Source organism: Rhinichthys klamathensis, unplaced genomic scaffold (assembly GCF_029890125.1).
Source record: "Rhinichthys klamathensis goyatoka isolate OS25496 unplaced genomic scaffold, OSU_Roscu_1.1 h1tg000523l_1, whole genome shotgun sequence".
Lineage (NCBI taxonomy): Eukaryota > Metazoa > Chordata > Actinopteri > Cypriniformes > Leuciscidae > Rhinichthys > Rhinichthys klamathensis.
The window spans coordinates 2,305,451-2,318,863 of record NW_026607002.1 but is presented as its reverse complement, the minus strand read 5'-3'; the positions used below and the strand labels follow the sequence as shown (position 1 = coordinate 2,318,863).

Here is a 13,413-nt window from a genome sequence, read left to right as displayed (position 1 = left end):
TGCACATTAATGTTTACGTTATGAAAGACTTTGCACGTTTTTTTCTTTCTTTTCATGAATTATTTTCAGTCTGTGAAATTACATCTTTGTGAAATGATGAGGTTTTTGAAACGGATGCCGTTTGTCTTCATTCACTTCCAGTGGGCCTCAAAACATTAAATTCCCATAATAATTTAATTAAAGAAAATCAAATTCAAAACAAAACAAAGAGCTGACTGTTAGCCTACTGTACAGTACTGTTATTTATTTATGGTATTTTAATCTTTATCGTCTCAAAAGTGGTGTGTTGCTATCAGAAATGAGCTCTATATTTCCAGCACTGTTAAACTATCAATTCATCAATTTAGTTCAAAGAGAAGCTGAAAGAATATTGATGAGGATTTATTGCTGTAATCAGACATCGATTAAACCTGTGAATGTGTGCAAATTACAAAGTCAAAGTTTGCAAATCAGAGATATGAAGGTTTAACTAAAACTACACGTGTAGCTAAAATAATAGCAATAGCATGCATTCATACAGATGTATATCAAAAAGTTCACGTGTTGAAAAAAAAAATGGCACTGTAAAGTCCAAAACTATTGTTAATATAACCAATATATAACCAATATAAAAACACAAGTTATTCTGAGGATCTACACTGTTAGACTTTTCTGTAATTTGTACAGTTATTTACTTTAAATCACCCTTATACTGCTATTTTCTCTTTAAAGTAAATAACTAGGATTCCCATTGCGTCATGGGAATTTTCTGTGACGTCAAACACCACACACAGAGACTTACTGTATTTTTTTAAATTTGCTATATACTCCTGTATTTGACGTAACGGTCTCTCTGGAACCATTATATTGTGCTTTTTATTTCCTAATTTTTGAGCGCAGACTCTTTCATGACCCAGAAAATAAATGTCCTCTCATCTCGTGCAGCAGAAGAAGAAGTTGTTCAGTCCAAACGCTGCATTTGTAACTGTGTGAGAAGATAATATATGAGCTGTAAGCTTCTCGCTGACATGTTGCAAGCTTTACTTAATATCACAACCGACATAAATGAAATACTCGGAGTCAGATACGCAAATGATTCAACGTCACACAGGGGCATGACCTGATTTATTAATAAAGTCATGTAAACATGAAACAATACCTAAATTTATCAAGTTACTTTAATCAATCACAATTCAACAGACTGTTAGCAATGACATTTTTTCAACCATCAGCTAAAGACATTTTTACTGCAAAGGTGGAACAGAAGCTGCATCTGACATGGCATTTAAGCCTACAAACATGAAGTCATTATAGAAGTGCTCTTGAAATTGAAATTGTAAATCGCAGTGACGAATCAAAATGCTTCAGATTGGACATCTAAACTCAACAGAAACATGCGATTGGTTATAATGCTCAACACTGCAAACTACGCGTAAAAGAAAATTACAATAAATATGATGTAAAACAAACAAATCTAATGTAAATGTAATGCCGCAATCTTCATATTACGGGAAGACTACTTCCTTTCAACCCCCCCAATCTTATTTTGAAGTGCTTCATTCAAAATACTTAGTCAATACTTAGTTATATTTTAGACACAATGTTAACTTCTCATTTCTTGAACTGTTGTATAAAATCATTACCACACATTGCACTCGTGTTATTCGGGACGAAACAGCACTCGTGTGATACTCGCTGCTCGTGTGATGTTGCTTGTTGTTGAAACTGTTTTCATCACTTTCCATGAAAACATTTTTCTCATGCCACTCAAAAAGTACACGTTTTTTCCCCTTTATTCTTGTAACAAATTTTACATTCAATGTACATTCGGGCAACACTTCTTATGTTTCTGTAGACTAGATGATTGGGTGTAACTCTTCCCACACGAAGAGCACTGGAACGGTTTCTCTCCAGTATGAACTCTCTGGTGTCTTTTTAAGTCGCTGGATGAAGTGAAGGTCTTGCAACAGTGAGAGCACACATGAGGTCTCACACCAGTATGAATACTCTCATGCTCTTTTAAAGACTTAAGTTGTGAAAAACTCTTTCCACATAAAGAACAGACGTGAGGCTTCACATCTGCATGAATTGTAAGGTGTTGTCTTAAGTTTGATTCCACAACAAATGTTTTATCACACTGATCACAGCTGAATGATCTCACTCCAGAGTGACGGCGCAGATGATCTCGGAGATTTCTTTTCTGACTGAATCCCTTTCCACATTGAGTGCATGTGAACGGTTTTTCTCCAGTGTGAATTCTCATGTGCATGTTTAGGTCTCCTTTCTCAACAAAACTCTTTCCACACTCAGTGCATGTATAAGGCTTCTCTCCAGTGTGAATCCTCAAGTGTGTCTTAAGCTCCGATTTATATCTGCAACTCTTTCCACACACAGGGCAGGTGAAAGATTCTTTGACTCCAGTTTTTCGAGCTCGTTTTTGTGTAAAATTCTTTCTGTTCCCATCTTCATTTGTAAAACGATGAGGTTTTTGCTGTGTGTCTTCATTCACTTCCACTGGGTCTAAAATCGACAAATATTAAATTCCCATAATTCAATAAAAGGAGGACAAATGAGAAACAAAAATAAATATGGTTCAGTCTAAAACTCAGCAAAAAAATTTAAAAAATAATTTATTATTGTACCAGGGTGTCTACAGATATAAACAAGTTCAATTTAAGACTTTTTAAGACCTTTTTAATGCCACTTTGAATTAAATTTAAGACCAAACCTGTGATGGAAAAAATGATTTCCATTACACGAGAGTAGATGTTAAAGCTTCATGCTGATTACAAACGTATATGTAATATTTAACGTTCAACCTAAGTAATTGAAGTAATTTAATATTAACTACTTATGAACCAAAATCAATGTTACATTTTGCAATCGTGAGAATATTCAGCAAAATAGCTCCCACCATGTTATGTTACTTATATCATATGTTATAAATAAAAAAACTCAACATTGTGAAGTTTTACCTCAGTATGTTTGTTCTGTGAGTTATGACGTGTGCTGTTATGCTCGTTTGTTTTGATTTCTCACTATAAAGTCTCTCACAGAGACAGGCGAGTCTCAACAGCGCTACCAGAAACACATTATCATTATCAAATAGATATTATTTATGTAATAAAATCAGAATCATTCTCGGGATTCGATGCTTCGCTGGTTATTTGACGGACATTGGGTCCGTCAGACTGGAGACATTTTAGCGGTAATGTGACCAGAAATATTTAAGACCCATCGAATCAGAATTTAAGACATTTTAATACTTTTTAAGGCCTTTTATTGGGAAAACTTTTTTTAAGACATTTTAAGACTTTTTAAGGACCTGCGGCCACCCTGTGTACCCTTTTTCAGGATACTATATTTCAACCATATATTTATAATATATTGTTTAATATTTTCAGATCTTATTGATCAGTTAAAACAATGTTTTTCATGCTTGTTCCATGAACCATAAACAATTATTGCACATGCACAGTGGAACAGTCCTTTAGACACAAACCCCAGGTTTCACAGACAAGGTTTAAGATAGTCTCAGACTAAAATACATGTTTGAGCTGTTTTAACTGAAAGCAACTTGCTCTGACAGATCTTACAATATGTCACTGCAATTGTTTTGTCTCAAGAACCACACAGTAATGTTTTTAAAGGCACATTTATAAAAGCTACTTGAATGTCTTAATTGAACTAAGGCCTAATTTTGGCTTAATTTAAGCCCTGTCTGTGAAACCAGACCTAACACTTCACCGGTGGAAGAAAATGTCACAATAACATTAAAGAGACCTTTCTACTGACTCTGAAAAACACCAGTAGAAAGATGCTCAGGGTCTCTGATCACCTGTGTGAACATGCCATAGTCCTGCTTCAGGAGGCATGAGGACTGCAGATGTGAACAGAGCAATAAACAGCCGTGTCTGTAATGTAAGAGACCGAAGAGAGCGATACAGGGAGACTTTCTAATGCCAACTACATTATGAACCCTCAGATCTGTTTAAGAACATGACTTGGTGGAAGTGTGAAGTAACATCTCACAGCAAGATCTGGCAAATCTTTCACAGTCTATTAAGATGAGATGCACTTTAGCATTTAAACTTCTGGAAACACCATATAATGATTGCTACTTTTGAGATTGAGCCCCACTCTGTTCAGGGACTCATTATTCCATTTCTGCTCGTCAAATGTCTGTGAAATTTGTTCCTTTTATGTCTCAGTTGTTGAATCTTTCCATGTTCATAAAAATATTTTCACATAATCAGAAATTTGCTTTAAAAAAGCAGCTGAAAGTGGGAGGACGATTGTTTTTTTGCTGAGTTTAGGATCTAGTTTTAGATGTATTGTTCTATCTGTACCAACCTGTTTGTTCCTCTGTATCTTCATCTTTTATTCTGCAGGGTTCTTCCTCAAACTCCATCTTTACAATAGTATGTCAAGTATTTTCTCCTGGATTAATTCCTCCTGCTTGCTTCTTCTCCTGTGGGAAGATGGGAATATATTATTATTATATTATTCAGGTGTTAAAGCTTTACTCTAATAGTAGGGTAACATGAGAGAGATGCCCCCCATTAAGAACAGTGTGGATTTACTGTGTGGATGCAACATATCAAGATATAAGTTTAGCATGTGCAGGAGGACGATGACGATTTATCAGCCAATGGTGTTACTATAGGAAATAAATATAAACATTTGTTAATAAAGTTGTTATAGCACAAAATGTAAATACAAAAAAAGGGGTAAATTGGCCCCTACTTGGGTAAGAAGCTGTGAGGGACCAAGCAGTCAAGGAATGAGGGCCATAGAAATATTTCCCAAAAATATATTTTACTAATCAAAGAAATCATATACAAAGAATTCAAAAGGAAAACAAAGTCCAAATAATCAAATCAAATGTTTAGGCCTATAAAAGAGATCAACAAAACAAACTAAACTCAAACAACTGAGTACATGAGAAGACAAACTAAACTGATCTACAAGTTAAACAGCAGGGACACATTTATACAAACGGACTAGTCCATATTAACACATAGGGGTTAGACAAAAACAACAAACTTCACAATACAATAACAAAATCAATACCAAGGCCGGTTACATAATTATCCTATAAATTAAGTGCATATCTTAACACCAATAATAAATCTAAGGAAAAGTACAAGCAATTAGAAAAGACAATACCAACACAAACCCTTCAACTCCCCCCCACAGTCAATCTACTGGTTGGTAGCGGCAAGCAGAACTAAAAATAGCAGTTGAAGCGGTATGCCGGCCCTTAATTCGCACAGACCACAAACGAAACTGGCGATCACCATCCGAACCCTCCAACCATCCACTCCTCAGCAACACAGCGGTAACTTAAACTCAAAGAAATCAATATTAATAAATGTGTGTACTGTAACTCAAATAAATCTTAATGATAAATAAACAATGTCTGCATCTTATTGCCAAATAAATATATGAACAGAAACCATTGAGGGAATGAGTAAAACAAAAGAATGTGCAGGATGATTTCCAAGAAAATCAGAGTTATGAGTGTTTGTATGTATGTGTGCGACATCACCGTTCACTGATGTGTGGCTGCATCAGGGCCATCACAGAAGCCAAGCCACTAACCTATTGGTTTTAGTGAAAGCACAGATGTCTGAAATGTAGATCTAAATCATGGAATACTGAATAATAACCCCATTAATTATGATAATTATTAAATAAAAAAACAATAACACTAGTAATAACAACACGCCACTTGGCACCTACTGTGTCAATTCTGGGTGGCTCATCTTACCCCAAGGCTCTGATTTTATCTTTTTACTTCAAAATAACACAGTGAAGAAAATTATTTCTCACACTGATCACAGCTGAAAGTCTTCACTCCAGAGAGAGAAGACAGATGCTCTTTGAGAAAGCTTTCTGAGTGAAACTCTTTCCACACTGATAAGGCCTTTCTCCAGTGTGAATCATCTTGTGTCTCTTAAGGTTTGATTTGTGTCCGCAACTCTTTCCACACTCAGAGCAGGTGATGTCTGGCTTGAATTTCGGCTATTAGTTTCACAGGAGGATCAATACAAACCAATCTGTGCCATAAAAAAGAGGCAACCAAATTATTTACAATAAGCACTCTACCCCTATAGGACATATTGGGTAGAAGCCACTTCCAATTATCTAAACGTCCTTTAACTTTCTGTAAAACACCATCCCAATTCTTTTGTAACAAATTATCATCTCCCAAAAAAACTCCTAAATATTTCAACCCCCACCTATTCCAGCACAAACCTTCAGGAAGACTTGGTTTCCCTTCCTTCCAATCTCCTAATAAAAACGCTTCACTTTTTTTCCAATTGACTTTAGCTGATGACCATTTTCCAAATTCCTCTATCAGTCCAGATAAAACATGTATATCACTTTGTTTGTTAATTACTATTATGAGATCATCAGCATAAGCTGACAAACAAAAATCAAATTCACATAAAGGTATCTTGAAACCATCTAAATTCTTCCTGATTTTTTGTAAAAGGGGTTCAATGACAAGAGAATACAACATTCCAGATAGCGAACAACCTTGTCTAATACCTCTTTTGACCTTGAACGGAGCACATAAGCCACCATTAATCTTAATTATACTCTCTATGTCACTATAAAGAATCTTAATCATGTTTAGAAAATTCTCATTAAAACCAAAAGCTTCTAAAATATTCCATAAAAACTCATGCTCAACCCGAATAAAAGCTTTTTCTTGGTCAAGAGACAACAAACCACAATCGATATTAAATAATTTGGAAACTTGTATAACATCTCTAATTAAAGAAATATTGTCAAATATTGACCTACCAGGTATACAGTATGATTGATCTGAATGGATCACCTGTCCCATTACCTTAGTCATTCTCTTAGCCAAAGTTTTAGAAAGTAATTTATAGTCAGTGCACAAAAGTGATACCGGCCTCCAGTTCTTGATCTCCAACAGATCCCCCTTTTTCGGAAGGAGAGTAACTACTGCCCTTCGGCAACTCAACGGCAGCCCACCCTTCAGCAAGCTGTCGTTGAATACCTCTAGCAGGTCAACTCCTAACTCCGACCAGAAAGCCTTCAGGAAATCCACTGGAAGCCCATCTATACCTGGAGCTTTCCCAGACTCCATCTCATGGAGTGCCTTATACAGCTCTCCCAGGGTTAGGCTACATTCCAGCTCTTCACTGGACTCCTCTGAGATCTTTGGTAAATCCTCTAGAAAAGGAGATTTTTCTTTGTTTTCTGGCTTAAGTTCACTTTTGTACAGAGATTGATAAAAACTCATCGCTACATCACGAATCTGTCTGGGATTATATAACAAATTGCCATCCTCAGAACGTAGGGCATGAATTAAACGATTCTGCCCATTTTTTTTCTCATGACCAAAGAAATACTTGGAAGGTGCATCCATTTGATCAACACCCAAAAAACGAGCACGAACTAAAGCACCTTGTGCCTTAAACTCTAACAGCTCTTTAAGTTCAGCTTTTTTCCTAAAACAAGTTTCCAAAATATTACTATCACCTGAGGATTGATACAACTTTTGTAAATCTATTAATTGTTTTTCAATAAAATCTACAGAACGATTAAATTCTTTTGTAACATTTCGAGTATATTGTTGTGTGAATTGCTTTATCTGTACCTTTCCATAATCCCACCATTGCTGTAAGGATTTAAAAGATGTTTTTGTTTCTTTAAAAGATTCCCAAAAAAATTTAAACGATTCAATAAATAATTTATCATTTAAAAGACTCGTATTAAAATGCCAATAAGCACTTTTGGATTTCACTGAATTTGAAATAAAACTACAACTTACCATACTATGATCAGTAAAAGACAAAGGCGTGATAAAACATTTGTTAAATAAATTTAAATGATGTTTAAATACATAAAATCTATCTAATCTTGCCAGTGATATATAATTATCACGCATGTGGGCCCATGTGTATTGTTTTTCATTACCATTTATCCTTCTCCAAATGTCACATAAGTCATATTTCTCAATTAGATGAATTAACCTCTTACGTGAAGCCATATGAGGTTCAACATGATTCCTATCCATATCCAACTCAGTACAATTAAAATCACCGCCCAATAAAAGAAAATCTTCAGAACCGCAATCTTCTAGTGTTGCACAAAGAGTATCCAAAAAAAGTAATCTTTCTATAGGTGCCGTTGGAATATAAACACAAATAAAAACAAACACCACATTTTCATAAGAAGCTCTAACTTTTAACAGTCTGCCTTTCACAACTTCAACTGCATCATACGAAGTTGGTTTAAACTTTTTATTAAATAAGACAGCCACCCCACCACTTATATTTGAGCTATGACTTAGCACGGATAATCCACTAAATTCCTTCATCCAGTCAACCTCATTCTCCACACAACTATGAGTTTCCTGTAAAAATGTCTATATTTTTCTGCTCAATTTCCTCAAAAATGTGTGCTCTTTTCTTTAAATTGTTTGCCCCATTAACATTCATAGATGCAATATGAATTTCATTCATAAAGAAAACAAAGAAAGAGAACACAATACGCCATACCAACCAACAGGAAAAAATATTCCTTTTCTTCCACTTATACAACATCATAGTTTTGAGCGATATTTATGTTCCTCACTATTTTCTTCAACCTATACACTTCCTTATTGGTAAATGAATCACTAGCCAACAAACTCTTTGCCCGATCCACAAATTGTTTCAAATCAGGAAAATATTCTTGCACCTTTACACCTCTTTTATTCTTTGTTGACCTGAGAAACAACTTAATGTCCTCAAGATCATAACTACGTAAATTAAATTCACTTTGAGAAAGAACCTCACTGCACTCATAAGAATCACTGTCACTTTCCGTCTCTTGAATATCCTTATCTCGTAATTCAGCTGTCTTACTGATTTTTGCATCTAGCATTTTATTTTTCATCTTTCTTTTTTGCGGTGTCTTAAAAGAAAACCGCTCTTGTTCTGGTGTCAATTGTGCTTCTTCAGCCATTACACTGATTTGAGACTCTTCACCATTTGCACCTTTTTTGCTTTCTGAAGGATCAACCACCCTATCAGAAACACTTAAAACACTGCTTGTAGGTAAAATCTTAGGAATTGGATCTGCTTGTTCAATCTGAGATGAAGCTACTTCAGCTACTTCAGCTTTAGTTTCTACTGAACAATCTACCACATTTTCTACCACTACCGAACCTTCTTCTTGAACATCCACATTAACTTCTTTTCCATCATTTTCCTTACCCTGTACAACTACTTCATTACTTTTTCCTCCCTCAACATTTTTGGTTGGGCAATTCCGAATTAAATGCCCTTTATTGCCACATCCGAAGCATTTGACTTTACCAGTCGTGACAAAAATCGAATAACTAAAATCCTCAATACAAAAATTCAAAGTTAAATCTAAATCGGCATCATCCGGAATAATCATGTACACGAAGCGCCTAAAAGAAACGATAAGTTTCAATAATGGCGATTCGCTACTGATTGGGATCTTTTTTATCGGTGACACCAATTTACCATAGCGCGACAGCGCTTGAGTTAGAATTACATCACTAACAAAAGGTGGTATGTTAGAAATGATTACCTTTTTTGCTGGCATAGAAAGTGGTAGAACTGAAATGAACTCCCCATCGATGACAATTCCCTGCTCAACCAACTCATTTGCCTTGTCTACACTATCTAAAAAAACTACTGTCGCATTGTTCATTCTAGACGCGGACAAGACGCTAGAATGTCCAACTAACTCTCCAACGGCCAAACAACATGCCTCAATGCTCACAGCTGATGCTACCTTAATTGCGTGGCGTCTCGTGAGTGTATTCAACCCCTGTGTTTGTAGGGCCGCCATGCCTCCGACTGACGGACAGCACCCGACCCTCCAAATAACTAAACAACTAACAAAAGACAACAAAAATAACAAAATAGATAAGCAGAAAAAGAGAGAAAAAAAAAACTTCCACTCACACCGCTCTGCACCACGCTCACGCACCCTCGCTCAACAGTCACACCGGAAGTGAGAGAGAGAGAGAGAGAGAGAGAGAGAGAGAGAGAGAGAGAGAGAGAGAGAGAGAGAGAGAGAGAGAGAGAGAGAGGGATACGAAAGACGAGAGAGACGCACATATACACGCATACCCACACACAGGCTCAGACTTAAAATGTAGGTTTACCTTATATTGATTACATGGCTACTCAAGGAAATGTGTTAATTACTTAAGTCACTCAATTCACACAAGTTTGTTTCTTTGTAACATAAATTCTACTCAATGCAAGATGCAATGAATGACAATAATTGTGCATCACCACTTAACAGCCAAATTCCATGATCACTGAATTTACACTTGGAGCTTGATATGAAGCCAAAAGTGTAAATTCAGCAATCATGGAATTGTTTCTAAACGACGATTTGCACCTGGATAATTGGGAGTGATTGTAAGTGTGATGATCATCTGCTAAATGAGCAACAACGACCACAATTCACTCCTTCAGTCAGTGAAGCTCCCACAGCCGTTCATGAGAGTTTAAATGCTGGGGAATATTCACATCTTCCCACAGGAGAAGAAGAAGCAAGCAGGAGGAATTACTCCAGGAGAAACTACGGACATACTATTGTAAAGATGGAGATTGAGGAAGAACCCTACAGAATAACAGATGAAGATACAGAGGAACAAATAGGTTGGTGTTTTCCTTCAGTCTCTTTAATCACTGATGAGGAACATTAAGATGAAAACTGACATATAACAATAACATCTAAAACTAGATACTAGTAGACTCAGTAGTAAATTGGATTTGTGCAAAATTGAGATTTTGAATAATGTTTATTTTTGTTTCTCATGTATCCTTATATTAAATTATGGGAATTTAATTTGTTTATTTTAGACCTGATGGAAGTGAATGAAGACAAACAGCATCAGTTTCAAAAAACGCATTATTTCACAAATGAAGATGGAAATGCAGTCGTTTCAAAGACTGGAGAGAATTTCCCACAGAAACAAGCTGGAAAATCTGGAGTCAAAGGATCTTTCACCTGTTCTGAGTGTGGAAAGTGTTTCATATATAAATCATATCTGAACAGACACATGATGATTCACACTGGAGAAAGGCCTTATACATGCACTCAGTGTGGAAATGGATTCATTCGCAAAGGACACTTAAATGATCACATGAGGATTCACACCGGAGAAAAACCTTTCACATGCTCTCAGTGTGGAAAGAGTTTCAGTTACAAAAACGCTCTCAAAGATCATCTGCGCCGTCACTCTGGATTGAGATCATTCAGCTGTGATCAGTGTGATAAAACATTTGTTTTGGAATCAGGCTTAAGATCACACCTTAAAGTTCATTCTACTGTGAAGCCTTACTTCTGTTTTGTATGTGGAAAGAGTTTTTCACATCTTGGATCTTTAAAAGAGCATGAGAGAGTTCATACTGGTGTGAAACCTTATGTGTGCTCTGACTGTGGAAAGACTTGCACTTCATCCTGCAACTTAAAATCACACCAGAGAATTCATACTGGAGAGAAACCATACAAGTGTTCACACTGTGGAAAGAGTTTCTCTCAGTCAGGAAGCCTGAAAAATCACGAGAGAGTTCATACTGGAGAGAAACCGTACAAGTGTTCACACTGTGGAAAGAGTTTCTCTCAGTCAGGAAACCTGAAAGATCATGAGAGAGTTCATACTAGAGAGAAACCGCACTAGTGCTCTACATGTGGGAAGAGTTTCAGCCAATCATCTACTCTACTTAATCATAAGAAAAATCATTGCCTAATTGTGTCTAAGTGAGCAAAGTTCACTTCCATAACTTGTAAATAAGCAAAAGATGGAATTTCACTTAATACAGTAATTTAATCTAAAATTAGTGACAAGGGGAACCGGTTTAAATGGTTGTGAATTGCTTTCTAAGTGTTGCATGTTTTGATCTCATGAAAGTGCGTATCTATACAACAAATGTTATTTCTCGTGCCATTTATACGGCAAAAATATATATATTTTTTGAGAAATGACATTCATAGTATAGATACGCACTTTCATGAGACTGTTTTGCAGACACCCGTATTGATCCTCTGTTGTGTTGCACATGCGCAGTAAACACTGAGTGTTACTGTATACAAGATGAACTGAACAGTAAAGCAACAATGTGAAAATACTCGTGTCAGTGTCATCGCTCAAGCAGTGCATGGTCATCTCATACAGATGGAACAAGAATAATAGTTCAGAAAACTTTCATTTTTCATTGAACATATGAGGCATTTGTGAAACAATGGCAACAATAGTCTATAATCATTCACAAACAACTTGGTTTTAGTCTCGCTGTTTAGAGGTGATGCATTGAGAACATGTTGAAGACTTTATTGGATTGAATCACTCTCTGGACATTGTGAAAATGTGAGAATTAAAAATGAATAAAACTTGTGTTTTCTTTAGGTTTAATGAATAGATTTAACTTAGTTTTCATTAAATCAAGTGGTTTAACACTGTATTCAGCATTGCTAATGAACCAGTAGTAGTAAACACTAATTATTTTTGGGGAAAAAATTGCACCAATTGTTTTTCTATGAATTTTTAAAGAGTCGCGATTCCTCTCATTTATGGACTATATTTCATAATATGAAAAACACATCACTGAGATAAAATGGATACTTGTTTTACAGCTGCTATCTGTTAATGAAATAAGGTCATTTAGGCTCTTACATTAGCTATATGGTTATATATGTTATATTTTGACAAACACTTTTGTCTAAAAAAGTAATGAAAATTAACTTTTTTTGAGAAGACTTTGTGTACTAGTCGAATCGTGATTCATGAAACAGTTTAACTGAATTAATTCGCTGTGTTTATCAGACTAATTTTATTGGGAGAAATCTATATCAGGGGCCGGATAAAGCCGCTCAGAGTAACATTTTAATCTTTAGTCTATCAAAATTCTAAGAATCACATAATTCTACTCTTACGCCAGTTCAGTGATGGTTCATTTCCAAATGTATAAGAGTTGATCTAAATACAAATATTGAATGTTTAGCCCATAGGTAGGCAACCCGCGGCTCTAGAGCCGCATGCGGCTCTTAAGCGCCGCCCTAGTGGCTCCCTGGAGCTTTTTCAAAAATTTGAAAATGGAAAAAATATTTTTTGTTTTAATATAATTTCTGTGGGATGAAAAACATGACAAACATTCTTAAAGTTTTTCAACGTTGTAAAAATGTGTATAATAAATATTTAATTTCAACATTTCTGTCAACGAAGAATTTACGTCATAGACTGTGACACACGTGTCTGTCAGATCGGCGTGATGCCAGACCGGTGGCTGACAAACAAACCGGCGGGTGTGTCATGGGCCATGGATCCCAAGGGGAAAAAGAAAAAGATAGCTGAGCACTCCCAACGCACTCTAGTGCGGCGCGGGACTAGATTTGATGGCCGAGTGCGAGCGCGTGCGG

General features: G+C 36.0%; 2 protein-coding genes across 2 annotated transcripts; one reads left to right on the top strand and one right to left on the bottom strand.

Moving 5' to 3' along the window:
• Positions 1-1,701: 1,701 nt before the first annotated feature.
• On the bottom strand, positions 1,702-4,445 carry LOC130073088 (gastrula zinc finger protein XlCGF7.1-like). The gene is made up of 2 exons (XM_056238521.1): positions 4,333-4,445; positions 1,702-2,499 (listed from the first exon to the last, which is right to left on the bottom strand). Exons 1-2 carry the CDS (start codon positions 4,388-4,390, stop codon positions 1,796-1,798), a joined length of 762 nt encoding a protein of 253 aa, XP_056094496.1. The 5' UTR covers positions 4,391-4,445; the 3' UTR covers positions 1,702-1,795.
• Positions 4,446-10,859: 6,414 nt separating this feature from the next.
• LOC130073079 (gastrula zinc finger protein XlCGF7.1-like) lies at positions 10,860-11,677 on the top strand. The gene has a single exon (XM_056238511.1). It carries the CDS (start codon positions 10,862-10,864, stop codon positions 11,675-11,677), a length of 816 nt encoding a protein of 271 aa, XP_056094486.1. The 5' UTR covers positions 10,860-10,861.
• Positions 11,678-13,413: the final 1,736 nt, after the last annotated feature.